General features: G+C 31.6%; 1 protein-coding gene across 1 annotated transcript in view; it reads left to right on the top strand.

Annotated features, from left to right (window-relative positions):
* Nucleotides 1–12495, top strand: part of LOC108972606 — a 201163-nt gene extending 188668 nt beyond the window's left edge. The window contains exon 13 of the mRNA XM_018939252.1: nt 12349–12495. Within this exon, the coding sequence (XP_018794797.1) occupies nt 12349–12393 (45 nt within the window). The 3' untranslated portion in view covers nt 12394–12495. The remainder of the gene's footprint in view (nt 1–12348) is intronic.
* Nucleotides 12496–21898: the final 9403 nt, after the last annotated feature.

Raw genomic sequence — 21898 nt, 5'->3', positions numbered from 1 at the left:
AAAATAATATATGCATGAAAAAAAATAAATCAAACAATAACAACAATTTAAATACACTAAAAAAAAAAAATGTGTATGAAATTGTCTACACAATAAAACAGCTACGCAAAGAAGACGAGGAAAATGACATTGCCAATGATTGGAAATTCGCAGCTATGGTCGTTGACAGACTGTGCCTTATCATATTCACAATGTTCACAATATTAGCCACAATAGCTGTACTACTATCAGCACCACATATTATTGTCTCGTAGCCATATGAGCGAGGTTATTGTTATTGGTTTTATTATAAAATCAATTTGTTAATTATTAAATTAATAACGAAAATTTTTAAGTAAACTTTAAAATTTAAAACCAAAAAAAAACGTAAAAATCTAAACACACAAACAAACAAACGGAAAAATATCAACACTACCAAAGACGCACAAATACACGCACGCAACTACCAAAATTAAACAAACAAGTACAACAAACACCGAATTGTATACAAACGCAATTTGTATGCAACAACAACACATTGTCACTAAACGCAGTTACAAATATGGCGAAGCGAAAATCAGTTTCCAGCAAAAAACCCCAAAACGGGAAACACAACACAACTAAACAAGGATTCGACCACACACACACATCCATAAAAAAAAAAGAAAAACTCGATTAACACATAACAAAAAAATGCAACAGCAAAAACGCTCACCTTCAACAATCAATCAATCCAACACACAGACTTGTAAACACTAACAGAAATACACTCGCAAAAAAATCGGAAAATCTAAATAAAAATGTTTAATCCATGCAACAAGTTTAAACAAACAAAAAAAATCGTAAAAACCAACTAAAAAGAAAATAAAACACAAATATCGTAATACATTTAAAACCAATTTATAAAAAATACTTTAGTTAAATTGTTAGTATTTAAACAAAAAAAAAAAACTTTTCTCTTCCTAAACAAAAACTTAGCGCGTAAATAGATTTTTTAATTCCAAACTGAAAACGCAAAACAAAACTTTAAACTAATTTCATCAACTACCAAACAAAATTAATACAAACACTGCTACGTTTATGGTAGACATAGGTGAAACTGGTGTAGACAGTTTAGTAGAAAAAATTTGGATAGAGAAATGATGCCGTGATTATTTGGTTAGTTAGACTTGAGTTGTTTCCCTAGAACACCTTGGTATAGAAAAACGTTTTAATAAGGAAAGTTTGCAAAAAGAGTGGTCTTTGTTGAAATATGTAACAAAAGAAGAAGCTTTCATCTCAAGCTTTCACTAAAAGCTCAAACAACTCAAATTTAAATTAATTTAATTATTTGTTTACCTATTTTAAGCAAAAAGGCTTTCCCCTCACAGTAAGCTGTCATCGAAACTTTAGAGAAAATTTCAAAACCTCCATTTATATTTTCATTGCTTCTTTTTTAAGCGAAAAAGCTTTCACAAAGAATTGAAAAAGAGTGAGATTTGATCAAGATTTTCCATAAAAAATGATCTTTCATGAAAAGCTTTCACAAAAAGATCAAACAACTCAAATTATAATTAATTTTATTATTTTTCTTTTATTTTGAGTAAGAAAGCCTTCCCCACAGAATAAGCTTTCAGCGAAACCATTCACAAAAGCTCAGTAACTACATTTGTATTTAAATTGCTTCTTTTTCTACACCGTTTGAGAGAAAACGCTTTCAAAAGTTTCCAAAGAAGGTTTTAATCAAGAGCTTTCACAAAAGAATGATCTTTCATCAAAAGCTCTCACAAGAACAGCTTCAACCAGCTCAAAGTATAAATTTTTCATTTACTTAAGGTAAGAAAGCTTTTCCTAACGAGTGAGCTTTCATCAAAAGCTTCCACAAAGAACTGAAAAACTTAATTTATACTTTTATTAATTGTTTTAGACCCATTTTAAGTAAAAACCCTTCATAAGCTTTCTTTCTTCCCACAATTTAAATAAGAACTCTTTCACAAACAAGTAAGCTTTCACCACGAGTTGTCACACAAAGCTGAAAAGTTGTATTTATACTTCAATAATTTTTTTTTCACACATATTTAGTAAAAAGCTTACACTAATGAGTGAGCTCTCATTAAAAGTTTTTTATATTTATATTTATAAGTGAATAAATTACCTACCCAAAACTTGAACTTCACCCATTTGTTTCCAATAAGGAAAAGCAAAATAAATTTAGAATTGATATTTCTTACATAAAGTCCAAAAATACTCGCAGACTTAAACAATTTTAAATCATGTAATAATCCCTGTACCTATCGAACACTTTTTAACTGACGTCGTAACTTTCAATATGTAAGCAATGTGGACGATTTGAGAGGAGAAAAAAAAATCATATGTAATTCACTTCGAGCTAAGAAGCAGGTTTTTGTATATAAAAAATGCATACAATATAAATATACACTGATCACTTATGCAGCCAACATATATCGTCAAAAGTTCACCATAACCAGTAATGAGAATTCATATTAATATTAATTATATATAGATATATATATCAACTTCACAATAGGAATCATTATGAAATTAATGAAATTTGCGAAATGTCATAAACTGCTTTCCAAACCATTTGCATGACAACTGGGTTCCAATAGGTAAATTTGCAAGAATAATTACATAGAATCACTTAATTAAGCTAAATAGTAGGCGCATAAGGCTCATACACATATTTAAAAATCAGCAGATTTTATAATAGCCGCGTAAATCGATGTCATAGCAGTTAGATAAAATCAGATTTTCATGTCATTAGTTAGAAAAAATTACAAAATTAAAGATATTATTTACAAAATTCAGTTTAATTTATTATTTACTTTGACATTTCATAAAGGTTTCCATTAAACAAGAGCACAAATAAACGCGTATTGTATGCAAATTATCGCACGCGAGAAAATATGAGAATAAAACTAAACACTAAACGAAGTTAGCAAAGAGCAGAAGCAAGCATTGATATGCCTAAATAAAAAGCCGATAAAACTGCCAATTAATTATAATAAACAAAAACAACTGATAACTCTAGCGCGTAGTATAAAAAAATGTGTCGCATGCGATATTTTGCAAAACAATTACGACATAAAAAAGAATAAACTCCAGCATATAAAATAAAAAACCCACTCCAAACAACTTAAACAAGCGTACAAAACCAATATAAATAACCCAAAAACTGGGAAATTTGCAATGAAAAAAGAAAAATTATAACAAATATGAAAAAAGCGGGAAAAATGTCATGCGCGAAATTTGCGTACAAATAAGTTGAAGTAAACTAAAAACACCTCATAAGGCTCATAGAACATACGACGCGTCACCATACATATGTATGTGGTTGCGCTGGCGCGTGTGTGTGGACTCGCATGGCGGGATCCCGTAGAGAATTGTTACAAGACAGCATGCACTGCAAAAAATGGTTGCGAGCAATAATATCTGCGTGTTGATGACGGCAAAATGTATAAACTAAGAAATGCGTTATGATCGAGCGATTTATTGTTTGGCGGTGGTTGGGTGCGCTATATACATATCGTATATGTATGTTTGTACATACATGTGTATATAAGCAACCAACTTGTAGGTGCAGGTGGGGGCACTTAACAATGGATTTGTTTGGTTAGGGCCACTGATGTGATTGAATTTTCCAAATTAAAACAAAGCGAACTTGTTGATTTTTGTGAGTTTTATAGGATTCAAGCAAACAAAAAAATTTTAAAAAATTAGCTCTTCCTTATTTTATATGGACAGTAAGAGGTTTCATTTTATGATGAGGTACGAATATTTTTTTAAAAATTATCGAAAAATTTTGGGAATTTTGGATATAGTCGAAAGTGATCGGGGCATAATGAAAATGACACCGCTTAAGTCCCTTAATTTATCCCCCATATACGCTTTCGGTATTTCATATTACATTCATGAAAATTAGTCCAAAAAATTATGCAAAAAAATTATTGAAAACTCATAAATACAAACCTCATTTAATTTTCCACAAATCACTGCCTCTCATTTCTTCATTAAAATCAGCAAATCTTGCTTATGCCAAAATAGCTTAGGAACCGAACAAAAAGTCGCTCGTTCATCTCAAAGTACAGCAAATAAATTGAAATAAATTTGGCGGCGCTACCATACCTACGTTAAAACTTTTAATTTTTTTATATTATATAACAAATAAAGAACACCATCAAATCACTCAAACAAGATTTAAATCACAAGCTACAAAGTAGGCTACAGTAAGCAGTTTACATCGGTGTAGACCCACTAATGACCGCTTACAAACCACAACTACACAGGCAAAACCACAGACTGAACACTAACGGCATTACGTGCAATGTGTTTGGCTGGCGCTTTTTCGCTTACACATGTCGCTTGGGGAGCTTTTGTCGCAAGCTTCGTTAGCTCATGAAAGCTTTAGAGCAGCAGGCACCAAATACTTGAAACTAACGCTGTAACACAACTAAACTTTTTTGGCTTTATTTTTTAATAGTTCTTCTTTAGTTTAGTATGGTTATTCTGCTTCTATTTGTAAATCTTGTGCAATAGATACAATCAGAATTTGCTTTGAATATAAAACAAATAGAAAAATAATGATAACAAAAAATAAAATAAAAACAAAAAATGGAAAAGCAAAATGTGCAAAGTCACACAGCAAATTTTTAACCAGAAAACGTGTAGTATACTGAAAGAAATAATATTAATTAACATATGAGCTATGCAAAACACACATAAAACAGCTACATATTTACCGTAAAACACATCCGAAGAGAAATAACAAATATTTCACATGTACATCATAAATCACATCTAAAATAAGTAATTTACCAATAAAGCAAGGAACTCGCATAGAATATATGTGCAATGTAAAAACAAATAGTATTTGTGAAGCTACTAAAAACCAAAAGCCTCTCAAAGCAATAATACACTGAGAACAAAAGTGTTGCTGACAAATGGAAAATCAATCCTTACACGCATACTTACAGGCATGCATACCCCCGAGCAATGTACTTGCAACAGTAGTTATTTAAAAATATATACGAAAATATACGAAAATATAGCAAATATTGCATACAGACATACATACACACGTACATACAGATGTATGTTGGTAATTACAATTTTATACAAATGTTATTTGTAAAGTATTATCACTGAATTCATAAATTTTAGCTCACTGTATAAGTAATATCTATGGAATTAAAGCAGTGAACATCAACTACAAGCCACTCTCCATAATTTTTATAAAAAAATTTATTTTCTAAACATTTACTTTTTTTGAAAAAATATTACTGAATCAATTTTATATTTATATGTCAAAATGCACCTATGCATTTACTATATAGCACGCGTACAGTGGAGAGCAAATTATTCACCAATTATGTGGTCTACGTGTTTGTAACTCATTATGAAAATTTTGCATTTGAAGGCTGTTTCATTCACCTCTTTGTTCCGTTTCCATACCCTTTGTTTTCAATTTACACTAAATTATTATTATTATTTTTGTTTTTTGGTTAATAAAGCGATTTCCAATTCCATTTAGTACTAAAGGATGGAAAATTCAAACTTTTAAGAACAACCCTGAGCTACAACTTTGCCGGTTAATTTTAAATTTCGTTGTCCGCGTTCAACTCGAAGCACATTCTCATTGAAACATTTGAGCTCAACTCAAACTGCAAGATTTGGGAAAAAACTCTGCTACAGCATTTCGCCTATTAATCTTATATTGGCACATTCGAGCTCAACTCCAAACTAATTCTTTGGATTTTACAATTTTTCAAATTATTTTCTTGTACACACCTACATCAAATTTGAATTTTCTCCTTCAACTATTGGAAATATCTTTGTTTCATGCTCAGAACAATTAATATCTTACAGACTCTTCTTCTTCTTTACTGAAGTAGTCATTACTCATCGTAAAATGAGCGAAAATAGCAAAGTACCTCCCACGTCAAACAAAAAATAATTGGAAAATTCTTAAGTACTCTTATTGTAATCTTACCAAAATGTTCATGTTTATGCCCAAAATTTGTCAACGATTTGAAAACCTCTTGATTAATCTTTATGGGAACTAAGTGCACAAAAAATCACTTTGTCTTTTCTTCAAAAGTCTAAACTAAAAGGTATTCTTTTTAAACATATGGTGTGCAGGAAGAAATAAACCGCATATATGGCCCAGGATTTAAGAGTTTTAGGATTGATTTCAAAGATTATTCTCTTAAAAAGGCGTTCAACGAGTCGGACTAACCTAACCATTAATTTGGTAATCAATTTGCAAACTGTTCCGGAGTATGTTTATTCATTATAAACTCGTAAGTCAAATTGAGTATAAATCAAATGACAGCTGTTTAGGAAGAAAACTCAGAAAAATGTATTACCTCTTTAAAAATCACACTTCTAAAAAAGCACTCGTTATGTATGTCCAAATATTAAAATATTTTTATAGAGCTCGACTTTTGAACCAGTAAAAGGTACCACTGGGATAGCTGAGTCGCTCTCCACACGCTAACACTTTCAAAAAATAACACGTGTGAATGTGTAAGAATGCCGACCAATGGTCTACAGTATATGCCTTAGTAACTGGAAGAATAAGGAAACAGCGGCAAAAGCAACGATGCTCATCGCAGCCGTGGGAAAGTTTCAACTTCTAATTTGGATTTTCTGTCTATGTGATAATCTATCTCTAACAATATTTACTCAACGTTTGAAAACCCCTTGACTAATCTTTAATCGATCGATATGACAAAGACATAAAATATGTTAGATACGCTGCTTGTAACGTTCCGAAATTGAAGACAAAAAGTTGAGGAACATTTTCGATCAATTTATTCAGACATGGCAAAAATGGCGACAAACAAGTGGAAAACTTTATTGACTGTTTGATAATGACAAATTTGTGCAACGTTTGAAGCGCGAAGGTGAACTTGATCACTAGCAGTGCCATTGGAGGCAGAAGTTTCAAGTAAATGTTTATTTCCACCCCAGAAACTATTACTGGATCCGCCCCCGAATAACGAGTGTAAGGTTTGCAATATATTATTTAGATATGGCAACTAGTGGGAAATTCAATTTTTCGAAACATTTCAAATGCTTTCTTCGTTAGAGTTTAGGTTAGTTTCTATTTAGACATTATTCCGAAGGTGATTTCTTGATTCTTAAATGTCGATAAAATTTCAAAATATATTTTCTTATTATTAAAAGTAAATAATATTTCTTATAATTATTATTATTATTATTATCTTTTTTAAATGTTGGGATTATTAAATTTTCATATATTTTTATGTACAACCTTCTATTTCTTTTTTCGTTTTGTGAGCGTAATTCAACATTTTTGCTTGTCGCCCTTTTACTAATAAACACCGTATTCCGTAAGCAAATCAATATTTCTCAAACTGTACAATTCGTTTAAAAAAAAAAAACATATGATAAATATCAGCAATTTACAAAGTTTTATATATATGTAGTTATAATTAAAAAGAGAGTAATAAATTTACATTATCATAAGTAATGGATAAAATTTCAACAAATTATAGGTAAAAAACAGGTATTACATTTTATACGAAAAAGCGATTTGAGGGAATATGTAGTAGTGTATGAATGTATTTTTTCGATTTGATTTTTTATGAATTCCTATGTTTCAATTCATTTAAGCAAAAACGTGTGAACATAAATTTTGCTTAAAAGGGTATAAAGCCAGAATTCTAAATTTGTATTAAAGAAAATTATTCAAGACAATGGGGACCTCTGCTCGCTGCTCAAAGCGATGAGGTGACCATGCAAAAGCGAATGAAAAATTAAATACAAAACGTTACAAATGCAAAAGTGGGGTTTAAAAAGAACTAAACTTTAAATAAAATAACTTAATAATAAACTATTAATCCAAGTAAAGCACAAACGCTGCCACACATAAATAATAATGATAATGTTATATTAATGTATGTATGTTCAATACGATGCGATCCGGCGTAAATAGAGTTTGGATAATTTTTTTAAATTAAGTAAACAAACATAATATAAACAATAATTAAATTTAATTTTTCTACGAACGAAAAAAAAAATTATAAAACTTATATAATTTTAACGGTTAAATGCAATAGCAGTAACTTAGCAAACAGATAAGCTGTCAGTGTAATGAGATAAACCAATAGCATTTTTATGGAACTAGCAGTACACGTACATTTGTAACGGTAATGGACGCAATACAATATAAGTAACACATAAGGTAAATATTATAACTAGCAGAATTTAGCGAAAAAAGTTGGCAACCGTGTAATAGCAAATAAACAAGCGTAGACAGTAACATAATTATGCGCGCCGGTTCATTGGTTGGAGCCGCGCAACGCGAGCGAGCTTTTGAAACACACAAAAATAAAAGAGAGAATAATAATAGAAGTTTATAGTTACATAGAGCATGAAGCGAGCAGCGCTGCGTACACTGAAAAAAAAAAAAACAAAAATAAAACGTTAGTGGCGCACAGCAGCTGACAGTGCGTGCGAAAAGTAAACGAACCAACGCACGTTGAGTGTGTGGGATATTGTGCGGCACGCAAGCGGCAGCAAGCAGACAGTTTTTCAGACCCCTTTTTTAAATAAGCAAAAAGAAAAATAAAATAAAATACTGAAATTTTTCTCTAAAGCATTAAGTAAGGATAGAAATGATGTATAAATAATAAGCGAACTAGTTGCATTTAACAAATTTTAAATATTTACATTAGATTCAATTTTTAATAAATTATAACTATTTATTAAAAACAAATGCAAAAACAAAAAGTACGGACCACAGTTTAAAGAAAAATACTCCTTTCTCTATTTAAACTCTAAGCTAGACGCATGGCAAACATGGCAAACAATAAGGATTGATTAACTAGAATTTTAATAAATATGCAAATAAGTTGAAATTAATTGAGAATTATGCCTTGCATTGCAAGCGGATTTCAACTATGGAAATTATAGTGAACTAAAAGTGTAAAACTGCGAGATTTTCAAAGTCAGGCGCTGATTTTTTATGTCGTTATTAGTAATTAATTGTAATTTAAACTTAATAATAAATAGAAATAAACGCAATTTAATAAATTAAATTAATTAAGTATACAAAATTTATTGTATGAATGATTGAGTGCAGCAGTAAAGTATAAAGCAAAATTAAATTTAATTATTAATAATGAATTAAATTAAATTAATAATTAATGCAAGTAAAACAAATATATAGACATATAGCATATAGAATTTCAGTCATTTTGACTTTAATTAGCCGTAACTAAAACCAAAATAAATGAAGCAGAAATTATTAAAATGGCATAACAGCAGATTGTACATTTTTAAAAAAACCCGAGAAAGGCAAATAAATACAAATAGTTTATTCAAGATAAATGAAAAACTTAAAACATAAAACATAAAACATAAAAAGCAGCATTTGGAAAGAAAAATTAAGCAAATAAAATATTAAAAAAAAAATTATTATTATCATAGTCAACTAAATGAATTGAATTGCAAATTTTTGATGCTGATTTAATGAATAATTTAAATTTAGTAGTTATGAACCAAACAAGACCAGCATAACTGTAATATTTAATATGAAAATATTACCAGTACAATATTGAACGAAAATTAGCAAGAAAAAAAACCATGGTCTATGAATTGATTTTTTTGAATTTAAATAGTGTCGGCGATCGCAGCGAAAACATTCAAATTGAGAATAACGAAAATAAAGAATAATAAAAAAAAATATTAAAAAGTCACATACATTTACTTAAGGACATAGAATTTAAGCCAGATATATTGGGAAAGGTGAGATTTTAATTTAATCAAAAACATTAAATTCGGGGTTGAAAAAGGGTTAAAGGTGTTCAAAAATTAATAAGAATAATAAAGAAATTCGCTATATTTTGAAATTTTTGTATAAAAAAGGAAAGAATGCCACGCAAGTCACCAATGAAATTTGCGAAGTTTACGGAGAAGATGCTGCATCAGTTCTTGTAGAACAATATTGAAGAGATTGACCAGTACCGGCACATAAGCAGCCGTGACATCGCTAAGGAAATTAATATTCATCATGAAACGGTTTTGAACCATTTAAAAAAGTCTGACTACAAAAAGATGCTCAATGCTTGGGTACCACATGAATTGTCGGTGAAAATTTTAAAGTACCGATTTTAAAGTCATTCCTTGCTAAAACGAAACGAAATCGAACCGTTTCTGAAGCGAATGGTAACAGGAGACTAAAAGTGGATCAATCATCATACAACAATAACGTGCGAAAAAGATCACGGTCGAAGCTCGACAAATTGTCACAAAGCCATAAGCCTGACGGTCAGAACTGATCAGCAAAGAGGAATTCGTCTTTCATTAGGACAATGCTAGACCACATATATCTTTGATGGCGCGGCAAAACTTGGAGAGTTTGGCTGGGAAGTTTTGATGCATGCCCCTAAGATCAGGTATCGGAACCATAAAGGATTAAAATTCGTTTCAAGAGAAGCCTGTTAAAATTACTTGTCGCAGTTTTTCGCCGAGAGAATAGACATTTTTTACATTAATGGAATAATATCTCTAGCGGAAAAGTGGCAAAAAGTCGTGAACCAAAATAGTACATAGACTATACTATAAATGCAGTATTCGGCAAAATTATGTTTACGCTATGAATTTCAAAACCAAATAGCTTAATTTTTTCGTACTGAAATTTATTGTTTTGTTAAATGACGTAAATTTAAAAATTCGATTTGCCAAATAAGCGTTCATCTGAAAAAAAAAAATATTTAAGACCGAAAAATATATGTACAAATACATTCTAAAATTACCTTCTAAGTAGAGCTATCAAATTTAGCATTGCCAACTTTAGTGTTAATTACAGCTAAAAGACAGCGTGCTAACTACAAGTTCTGCTTTCTGAAGCCGTGAGCCTGAACAGGCTCATGTATTGAAGCGACAAGAAGATAGGTCCAGCTTACTATGCGAATATTGCCATAAGTGTTCAATAAGATTTAAGTCAGTGTAGGCTACGGTAGCGACTGTATCGACATCTGATCGAAATATACCTTCGCAACCCAACTTTTATGTTTGGGATCATTGTCTTGTTGATATGATTATATAAATATATATACATTTTATATTAGACCTTTTTGCCTTTTGAATTTCGCGGCTATGTATAAAGCGTCACAGAGCTCGTATCTGACAATACTATACATCTTTGAAAGGTCTTGCATAACCTATAAAACGACGACATTTCTAGAATTTTGACTTACTGAAAACATATGTATAAGTATATTATATTTCTCCTACTATTTATAAATCATTATACAATTATATTGAAAATATTATATCGAATATATACAGCAAACCATTTGTAAAATAATTAACACTTAACTTTATAACAAATTTTTTAGCTAGTTAGACTTTATGCTCTTATATTAAGTAAACATTTTAGAAAACTATATAATCATGCAAAATCAATTTGAAAAGAATGAAAGTAACAACTAAAACTCAGAATATCACGTGGTGCAATTTTATATTCAAAGTAGTAGAATTTTCTGCATTCAATTGAAAATACGATCCTTATATTTATTACGATAGAAATTTGCGAAGAATATTGTCAGAAGCAGAAAATTTTACATCCAAAAATTCTGATGGCTGCCCAGTTTGTCAACGAGCGCGTTTTAACAAAACTAATTGATTGTGATTTTCATACACAGTTACAGCGCTGCACGAATATTGAAAGCTGCTCATAAACACTATTTTATAAACTAAAAACATTATTGAAGTCAGCAAACACTCCAAAATCTAGCAGGTGGCGTGAACACTACCGAGGAAAGGTGATTGATTTACAATGAAATTTTAATGGTTAATTTCTAGTTTGGAAATTATATATGTACAATATACATATATTTAATTATTATTATTTTTTTTTTTTTTTGTTTTATTTAGTATACGCTTTAATAGCACATTTTTTGTTTATATATATGTAAGTGAGATGTTTTTAGTTATTATTTTAATGATTGAAGGTTGCATTAAAAATTTACAAATATTTTATTTTCGAAGATCTTACAAGTCACCAGACATTTGTTGGTATGAATTCGCAATTTTTTCCATAATTTATAAAACTTTGACAGTTACAAAACATATTTGCATGTCACCTATTTAAAAATTCTAATTTAGCTCTTTTAACTAACTCTTAACCCTTGTACGATTCCTTGCTTTCATATGAGTGAACTGGTAAGTGTTTGACTTATGCAAAAAATCTGTAAACTAATATAAGTAAAATATATTTCCATCACATTTAATCCTAACAAACATTTTGAAGTTAATTCTTAGTGGATTTAATAATTTTCAATAACATAAAAGCTTTTCATATTCGATATAATATTCTTATTCGATATGCTTTCACAGGCCAAAGCTTTTCTCACTTTCACCATCGTTCCAAATCCTCATTAGAAGCAGCAATTCAGCAGGATTTTTGCAAAAGGGTCAGATTAATGGACAAGACATTTGGTAATATAAAATTTGTTCGAGTGCGTATGAACCGTTATAAAAATTGTATGGAGTAAAAATTTAAAAATAACGATATTTTGTTAACAAATTAGTTATTGTAAAAATTACGTAATATAATATTATATATAAGTCAACAATAATTTTATAAAAATATAGACAATTTGCAAAAAATTTAACCAAAAATCAGTTATAAAATATCGACATTTTTTTAAAGTTTTCTACTCATTCATAAATTTGATAACTTATCAAAAATTTTATAAAGTATCGATATTTTGTAAAAAAATTAATAACTGTAAAACTTACGTAACATTTATAAGTCATCGATAATTTTATAAAAATGTCAATATTTTACTCATTTATATCACTGATAACTTATAAATTTTTTTATGAAAATATCGACATCTTGCGACAAATTTTACTAAAAATGCATGGTAATGATAAGTTAAAAAATATCTATATATTTTAATTTTACAAAATTTTTAATAATGATACTTTACCGATAATTTTATAATAATTATCGAGGTTTTTTAAACAACTTTTCTAAGAAAATAATGTGGTATTGATAGTTTTTGAAATATGTATCAATGTTTGCTGTAAAAATTTCGGAATATTAATAAGTTATCGATAATTTTATAAAAAATATCAATATCTTGTAAAAGCAAAAATATATACGTACTACAAAACATTCAAAAATATTGATAAGTTATCGATAATTTTATAAAACTATCGTTATTAAAAAAAATTCTAATAAAAATGCAAAATATTGGTGAATTAAAAAATATCAATATTTTATACGAAAACGTTTGCAATACAAATTTCATAATATCAACTTTGGTTTGGATTATACTGCATTAATATTTTATGAAACAATTTTTGCTGTACAAATTTCATAATATTTATATGTTATCGATAATTTTATAGAAGAATCGATATTTAATCACAATTTTTGCTGTACAAATTTCATAATATTTATATGTTATCGATAATTTTATTAAAAATTCAATATCTTGTAAAAATTTAATACTATAAATATTGCATCCATAATATATCGATAAACTCTATGAAAATATCGATAATTTAAAAATATATAATGATTTTCATGATATACCCATACAATAATAATTTTTATTTAATTAGTTATATTTATCACTATATACTTGTATATAATTATTTGAAAAGCTTTCACTTTCTTAAAGAGATCCCTGGGATAGACGGCTTCTTAGACAAATATATTATCATAACGTATCCGGAATGTTGTCCCAAATTGTCTAGTTGATCCGCGTAATAATTTCAGAGATACCGTCTCGTAATATTGTGCACTTCAGGTCAGCTATATAGTCACTTAAGACTTTAAACGCATTTTTCTCGAAACTGTGATTCCAAAATCGGTAGCCCATATTTCTCGCGAACTAATTATCTGATCTTAATGAAATTTTGTACAGGTATATGAGATATTCTAAATCTTAAAAGGTCTTGAATGGACGATTTTTATCTCTGCTCGGTTACAGCTATTCAAAAAAGCAACAAAGCCGAGCAAATTTCAGCAAAATTTGTTTTTATTTTTTGTACAAACGTCTACCAAAATGCCATTGTCATGAATTTGCGTTTACTGCTTCTTATACTTAGTTTAAAGTCTTAATTGAAGCACGTATTTTGTTTTTTCTATCCAACTTTGTTGATTCTGAAAGAAATTCTGCTTTCAACGCAGACACAGCTTTAACCCGAGTGATTGCCGGAAAAGGTCTCATAATGCACGACTTTTGACTATGTTTCTTTGAGAATTTAAGACAATTTTTTAAAAACATATTACTGAATGAAATATTGAAAATGGGCCGTTTTGACTCGAAATAGCCCATATAACCCCTTAAAGCATTACGAATGAATATTACTTTTTTTAACCATTTATATACCACAAAGACAAAAATGCAGTATTTATTTTTATTATTTTAATTAAAGGTAATAATATTTTCTCTAACAAAAATTAATTTAATATTTTAGGACTGCGCAGACCTTATGAAATATGGAAACAGGAGCCTTGCCACATGGTTGCGCAAAACTTTCGAAACTAGCAAACTGTCTTTTTTACATATATTTTATAATAATATATATGCAATTGTTAGTTATAAAGAAAAATGTTGTGAAAATAGTTCAGAATTTAAGTTTTTATTTAAAATATACCTTTTTGTACGATGTACGAAAAAATATGTTAATATTTATTTAAAACGGAACCTCAGTCAGTATGTTAACCAAATTCTTTAAAAGTAATTTTTAAAAAAGTTTACAGTTATTTTAAAACTATCATACCCTGTTTGCTTTTTTTATGATTGATTGGTAATCTATAAAGGAAACCGAAATCGATGGAGCTGTGAAAAAGTGCTGCACTTCCGCACTAGTTCCACTTTATACCACTCCAGTGCATTAAAGTATGAAGGCTTCAATTACGGCCCACAAATAAATAAACTCTCAGTCATTTATTGACAGCAACCGCGGCAACAAACACATCGATCCACCTCTACACCCCACACCACACCACATTGAAATGGCATTTAATAGTTTATCGCGACTTCAAATGTTTACAGCAATTGACTAAAAAATCGATTTGCATTTGCAATTGCACTGAAATTTAATTTGAGTGGCCACCGAAATCATTTAAGTGTGACCACCTCAACCACACAGACGCAGCGCGGTCATGCAACGCCTAGCTTGCAACAAAATTTAGCGGCATGAGTTGTGTTTGTTTCCTGGTATGTATAGGTGAATATGATGCCATATTTTGCAAGCAATTGGTTTGGCCACTGCATTGCTATTTTTAGCAGAGTTGGAAAATTTATTTCACTTCACCTCCCAGCCACAACTAAGGACACCAAGTGATGCGGTGTGGGTAAGAGGATGGCTGAACTAAAGGTCACCACTTGCAGCAATTGTGCTAGCATGCTAGTTAGTGTGAAGTGTGGTTAGCGAAAATCGAAAATTTTTTATATGGTTATACATATGGTGCATTCAGGTAAGTACAGGGTAGTTCATGTACCAGTTTGTTAAGGTGACATAATCATTATACGAATAATCTAACTGATGAAGCTATGAGAACCTTACCACGAGAAAGTGACTTTAAAATTTGTTGTAAGTTTCTTGAAGCTTCCAAAGAAATGCTCTTCTGAACCATCTTTCTCTTACATACATACATACATATGTATAAATTGAAAACAGTTTCCTGTTTCTAGCCTCTAATATTTACAGCGGCACTTCGAAGGGCAAATTCGGATTAGCCCCTACTTGCCGCAGCACATTCCGCAAGCATTCTTTCACCGGCAAATTTTGCGCTTTTCAACAAAGCATTTACAGTTGGCTTGTTCATTGAGTGGAACGGTGGGTTGACAAATATTTACATTGTTATAAAACTAGTGAGTAAAAGGCTCAGTGTTGTTTACTACTAGAAATTATATGCTTACAGTTAGAAATTATTTACAGAATAATCTTAAGAGTAAGAAATGGTTTCTGGAAAAACAGCACCGCCAAATCCTGAAGTTCCTTACGAAGATTTCAAATTGGAGACAATCAATCATGATCAATTTTGACGCGGAAAGAGAAAAAATTCAATTTTTCCTGAACTTCTTATATATACACATGTCTCGGCTGGAATGATCTTCAGTGGAATTAGCTTTCAGCGATTTTTTTTTATTTTTTGTTTTTTTTTTTTTAGCTAATTTTTGAAACGCCAATCGCTAGATTGTTGGACCAATTTAGTGTCATATTCATAAACAAACATTTCGCCAACTAACAATGTAAGATCCTCAGCTACGTTGTCAAGTACCTCTTTTGCTGCCTATACTCGACGCCGGTTTTGAAAAAGACATGCTTTATACCCAAACCTTTAACCAAAATGTGCTTAGACGATTCCCACGAGATGTTGAGTTGATCTGCTTTTTCTCTGATGCCAACAAGTTCTTAGCAAAGATAGAGAACTTCACAGCCTCAAATGAGAGATGTTAAGATGCTCTGGTATCTCTTTGATGCCAAGAAGAAAATTATTAAGCAAACTTTCATTATCTGTGTCGATGTAATCATCTTTAACAGAGATAGTTGACTTCACGGCCTCGCACGATTCAAATGATCAGTGACTTCACTTCTCTCACTGAATACTTTTTGCTACTCAGATAAATAAAGTGGACTCCCAAAAGCACTTTCGTAACATTTTCAACGATTCTGGACGAAGAAAAATCTATCGACCCGTCCAGGTCAAATGTAATCAGGGGGTACAAATAATTGAAAGCATCTAAAGACTATCCTAAGCTTCTGTAAAATTTTTAATTTTTAAAATTCTGAACGAAAAACGAAAACAAAAAATTATCGACATGTCATATTTGATCATTTTGTACAAATAACTAGAAGCTTCAAAATACTTAAAAATGCTTTGCTAACTGTGCAGAGTATTACAACTTCGGTGCAACCACAGTGAACGATTTCTCATATTTTCATCTAGAAATGTCCCAGACTATAAGTTAGATGCATTATCAGATTTCATCCGCGTCGGTCCCACTGTACCATATTAGATAATCATTATCGCGACTAAGCAGCTAAGCGCTAAGCGTAATCTCACCGACAATTACACCAGTTTACAGGTGCAAGCACTGACAAACACACATTACAAACACACAACCAACACCATTTGCGCCTTTCGCGCTTAGTCACTGCGATTAGCTATAACACAAAACAATAAGCACCAGCGCTTTATAGAACTACAGCAAACCAGTCATTGTTAAATCATAAAATAAAGCCCACTCATCTGACCATTGTCTGTCAGAGCCTCCATGGTACCCATTGAGTGGAAAAATACCACTACATAGCTGACAGTCATAACCGTTAAATCGTTTTTTATGCGCCGCCTAAGGATGTATGACCTCTAAGGGGTTGGAATTGGAAACTAAGTGAGCCCGCTCACCCTAAAACTCCACTAAATAAGCCAAGTGCTTGAGATTTTCTTTTCGAGGTGAGGCAGGTTAGTAAACGAGAAGGAGCGTGAACGCCAAGTACTGAGTTAGGTAGGAGTAGGAGCAGTAGAAAACCATTCATTATAATGTCAATGTCTCGTTCGGCTTCAATACGAGCAGCGAGCGCACACAAAAGCGCATAAACACAGTTGTAAACAAATACCGTTACATGTGGCATTGACTGGTATTTCTGATGTTATTTTTATACGATGACAATGAGCAATAAAAGCCACAAACACGCACACACATACACGCGTGACACACTGAAAAAAGGCCGATAAAAAGCGCGGAAAAAGTGAAAGCAGTTAGCCAAGCAGGTGGGCAAAACAAAAACGTATATTTGTACATATGTTTATCGGTGAGGCGCACACTGGCCCACAGCCCACTCGACCCCTTGTTGATGGCAAAAATTTATTGTAGTGAATAAAGCGTCACACAACACTACTAGCACACACACATACACGACGCTGGCCGGTGGACGGATGGCGAGCGAGCTGACGAGCGCAAAACGATTAGTGATTGTTGGCTTTTCTACTGGTTTTCCCCCGTGACAGCTGAGTGTATTGTTTTTGTGCTTCTTCTTCCTAATGCTTTGATTTCGCTTTGTTGTTGTGTGTTTAATAGTCGCAGGCTTTCAAAGGTATAATTTCAGTGCGCTGGTTTAGTCTGCAATTTGGCGGTTCATTAGAAAGGCTCTTCGATTGAACTTTACTCAGCAGTGCCATTGTGAGTCACACGGAATTTGTGTTTGTGTGTGTACGTGAGTACGTGAGTACGCTTAAATGCGTGTCGGCATTTTAATAATTATATCCATTGCTAATTGCAATGAGCAAATAAATATTTGAATCGAAATTTGAACACAATGGCTTTGTTTTGACTTGGGGAAGGACCCAGTGATATAAATCAGGCGAAGTGAAACTTGAATATGGAAATTTTATTTATAAAAAGATATAAATCAGGCGAAGTGAAACTTGAATATGGAAATTTTATTTATAAAAAGATTATATCAAGTAACGTAGAATATATGAAAGCCATATTAAAAGATATAAAGATCGTGTTTGAAAAGGTAAAAGCGCACACTTCGAAAAAAATTTTGTCAAAGTAAGTCACAAAATATTCCGTTAAGTTTTGCTAGTGTGTTTTTTTTTAATGATAATAGTTTTCGCAATTTTATACCAAAATGGAAACGATTATAGAAATTTAAGTCTGCAGCATGTCCCTGAAATCATCAGATTTCTCCACGTATAGAAATATAAATGTAATATTGAGATCACAGATCGAATTTTTTTTTTGCATTTTTGTACCAATTTCAAGATTTTTATGAAATTTATATTTTATATTATTTAATGGTGAGTATGGCAAATTTTTCCATGTAACTAAATTTATTTTAAATTAAGTATTGTTTTTAAAATCATGGTTAATCGACCCGATATGTGGAAGAGTGGTCTCACTACTGAAACCTTGGAAACTTGCCAACAAAGGAGAGTCTTTTCCTCCGATAACTCTCCTCTTCCCAGTAGAGAAGACACTTGATGCCTTGTTACTGCCGACCTTCACTCACCACCTGAGCCCAGCATATTACCAGCATGGCATCATGGTAAACAGTACCACTACAGAATCTTAGACGCCCAGATAGTACGTAACCTTAACCAGAAACCACCCTGTGTGAGAACGATCCCCGTAGCGTAAGACCTGTCAAAAGCCTTTGAGACAGTCAGCCACACAAGAAGGTTCATAAAATCCCTGATATCAAATCAAATTTTTTGTCTCATTCAAAATAAAGGAGGACACACAAAATACTAAAATTGAAATAAAAATTTTTACTCTTGATTTTAAAAAGTATTCTAGTGTAATCGGATCATATCACTTTAAAGGAGTTTTCCCGAAACGCTGTATTCTGAGTTGTTAAAGAAAATTTTTCAAACACGTTTTTTGTTGTTTAGAAATCGAATCAAATTTCTAATAATAATTTCGAATGTTTAAGCCACTCTTTAGCATACATTTTTCATAAGAAACCCTTCTGTTTCGTGAAGCCGCCATTTCGCAAAAATCGCAAATTTTACTTGTTTTATTGCAATAATTTTATATATATATAAATATATATATATATGTATATATATATATATACATTTTTTTTTTTGTTTTTTTGGAAAAATCGCCCTCAGTACCAAATATAATTTTCCTCTTCGAAACCGGCTTTGATTCCTTAGTAAATCCAAAATTTTTAAAAATTAGTCAACGCTCATTGTGTTCCCAACCGGAGAATATTTGGCAACCATTTAATTTCCATTTTTATTAATATTTGTTTTAATGTCTTAACTAAGCTTCTTAAAAATAAAAACCTCTATGAATATTTGTGCTGTGAAAACTGATAAGTATGGGAAAACGATTAAAAAAAAAAAAACATAAATATTTTTTAGTTACGCGCACACACATGTAAATATTCGCACAATTATTCAGACGAATATCGCTTAACTGAATAAGACGTATTTATGTACATACAAACATACACATATACATATATGTATATATTTAGATGCATTTATGTAGTTCCTGTGCAACAATGCTTGACATTTGAACCATGCGGCCTTCAACAACGAAAATAGAGAAATTTATGGTAACCAAAATAGCACAACCGCAGGTGCCGGTCCCAACAAATGCCATCCAACCCGTGTAAAGCAAGTCGCGTACGCCATTCTACATTAAAATCATTCCGTCTTCTTATATTGATTTTTTTCATGAATTATAAATACAGCCGTGCTTTGATCATTGTCGAAATTATGCGCTGTTTGTTTTTTTTTTTTTTTTTCTAGACGCAGGGCTTGCGTTTGTCCAGTATAAGCGTTGTGCACTGAAAGATTCGTTGTATTGACATTTCTCATTTTTACCGATCGAAATGAAAATAAAACACAATCTTTTATCTGATTTTCGACGATTTTCTTGTCAATGAAATGTTTACGCAACACGCCAGCACAGATTTTGGAATTAACACGTTTTCAGTTGAATTTGTTTTAGATTCCAAGTGCTTTTAGTCATTGTAGAGCAAATAATTAGAGGAGGAAAGTTTTTGAATGCAAAGAGTGCTTAGCTGAAATCTATGGAATCAATGAAGGTGTTAGTGGCTCCACGGCTTCGCTTCAGGCATGTGAAGGCAAGAATGATTTCTGCAAAATCTCCCGAGCAGTAACCGTTTGGAAGGAACTAATTTACTAATGCTATGCAAATGTTCGATGGTATTTGTACTATCTGTGTATTCATCATATGCATCAGGCGACCATATTAGGATGCCGTAGTTATGGATTTGCCAGCCGATTGCCTTGTATTATATGTTGTCAGTAACGATTGACGACTTGAAGGTATTGTGAAGGAATTCAGACTGTATAAATTTTAAGGTTGTAAATCGTCGGAATTTTAACGTCATCGATAGACATGAGGCGGCCACTTGACTGAGCCATTTCGTGAGATAACAGGTTCACCAAACACGGGTTTAGGTAAATCGCTTGTAACATTCGCTGTGTGACTTGTGGCGAGATTCGATGAAAATCCGGATCATTTTCAAATTGGTGCGCAACCCAATTCACGAACGACGATTCTGATGGTCTAGTGGCTTCAGTTCTTGAGTCAATTTGATCTTGTAAGGATGTAGGCCAAGATATTCCCGCAAAATGCAACGATGTCACAGAGATGCCCAAAGAGAACGGTGTGTAAGAGAGTGATTAGGATCGTCCTCAATGATACGCTAGCGGCAGCAATATTCTCAACACTACGGACACTCACGGATGGTCTCACTGGCAACATTTTGGCACTAGACACTCAATTGTTGACTTGGCCACTGATTCTGAATTTCGGTAGTAAATTTTAATAATTACGACTCGTTGTATCATGAAATGACAAACCTTACTGAAGGGAAATGTCAGTTATCTCAATACCGGGGAGACATTTTATCAGATAAAACAATCTTTCATACAAGACTTGATTTTATTTACTCAGTTTTCATGATCTCTATCATGTTTTAGTGGTCCGATTTCCGCAGCTCCGAAATATTAGTAGATTATTGAGGAGATAAGGACATGCGCAAATTTCAAATCGATATATCGAATAACTGGATGACTAGTTTAAGTGTATACAAACATTGCTAAATCGACTATTTAAAAACACATTTTACAGGCTCTACGACGTTTCGTCCAACGTGTTACAAATATCGTCGCAAAATATTAAAAAGTTAAATTTTTCTGGGATGTCTCAAAAACTGATGAACAATTTTTTTATAATCCCTAAAATATTTCGCATTAAAAATCGGCAATAGTCTCTTAAGCAAAGTTGTTCAGAATGATCCCCGCAGAACATTTCCCGCATACGCCATTTTTTGGTTCCTGTTAAATCGATCCAATCCGATGGATATTTTTATACTTGAGAGTCTCCTATATTTCCTTAGTTTTTTTTTACAACCTTATTTATAA

Source organism: Bactrocera latifrons, unplaced genomic scaffold, assembly GCF_001853355.1.
Source record: "Bactrocera latifrons isolate USDA-ARS-PBARC rearing strain unplaced genomic scaffold, ASM185335v1 scaffold_41, whole genome shotgun sequence".
Taxonomy (NCBI): Eukaryota; Metazoa; Arthropoda; class Insecta; order Diptera; family Tephritidae; genus Bactrocera; species Bactrocera latifrons.
The sequence above is the reverse complement of the archived record's forward strand: the minus strand, read 5'-3'. Positions and strand labels throughout refer to the sequence as shown.